The sequence below is a fragment of the Mastomys coucha genome, unplaced genomic scaffold, assembly GCF_008632895.1.
Source record: "Mastomys coucha isolate ucsf_1 unplaced genomic scaffold, UCSF_Mcou_1 pScaffold3, whole genome shotgun sequence".
Taxonomy (NCBI): domain Eukaryota; kingdom Metazoa; phylum Chordata; class Mammalia; order Rodentia; family Muridae; genus Mastomys; species Mastomys coucha.
Genome location: NW_022196909.1, coordinates 52,723,761 through 52,724,616, shown reverse-complemented (window position 1 = coordinate 52,724,616; position 856 = coordinate 52,723,761). Strand labels below are relative to the sequence as shown.

The 856-nt window shown below is 43.3% G+C and overlaps 1 protein-coding gene across 1 annotated transcript; it reads right to left on the bottom strand.

The window, feature by feature from the left end:
* Window positions 1-376: 376 nt before the first annotated feature.
* LOC116074462 (olfactory receptor 2G3-like) lies at window positions 377-856 on the bottom strand (the record flags this gene model as incomplete). The annotated part of the gene is made up of 1 exon (XM_031347034.1): window positions 377-856. A coding segment is annotated over one exon (480 nt), but the record flags the coding sequence as incomplete, so codon positions are not given.

Below are 856 nucleotides of genomic sequence, written 5' to 3'. Positions count from 1 at the left end.
TATTACGGGTAGTTGTGAGCCACTATGTGGTTGCTGGGATTTGAACTCAGGTCCTTTGGAAGAGCAGTCAGTTCTCTGACCCACTGACCAATCTCATCAGTCCCAAGATTCTTAATAAAAGAATGACCATTAAGAAAGTAAAAGAAAAGAATTGCAGGAGTCTTGAAACAGCAAATGTTTTTAATTTATTAGTTAATCTGATTGTCAGGTCTAGATGGGATATCTCTGAGTATGATAATTAAGGGAATAGATTCCTGGCTTGTAGCATTCCAAAGGCTTCTGCATTTATTGGAGCATCTGTCTCATGGTCACCCTGGGTAATGCATCTGGGTCCGCACCTTCATCATTGTGAGGACAGAGAGAACTAACTATATCTCTACCTCGAAAGAACTTTCTTTCCAGTGCTAGAATCTTTCCTTACCAACCTCTTCAAAGCTCCTTTTACATCTTTGTTTCTTAAAGTGTAAATGAGGGGGTTTAGAGTAGGAATAACCACAGTGTACAAAAGGGTGATAAACTTCCCCTGACTCTGTGCATAGGAGCTGTTAGGCTGGATGTAGATAGCAGTGATTGTGCCATAAAATAGTACTACTACCAGCATGTGGGATCCACAGGTTCCAAGAGCTTTACCCCAGGTTAGAGCAGACCTTAACCTCATCAGTGCTTGGGCAATGTACCCATATGATACCAAGATGAGAGTCAGGGGAAGGAGGAGCAGCACCAAGGAAGCCATGAATAGCTGCACTTCATTAGCATGAATGTCTACACAGGCTAACTTGATCATGGCTGGAACTTCACAGATGAAGTGATAAATCCTGTGGTTCCCACAGCGAGGCAGGCGGAGGGTGATGGTGCC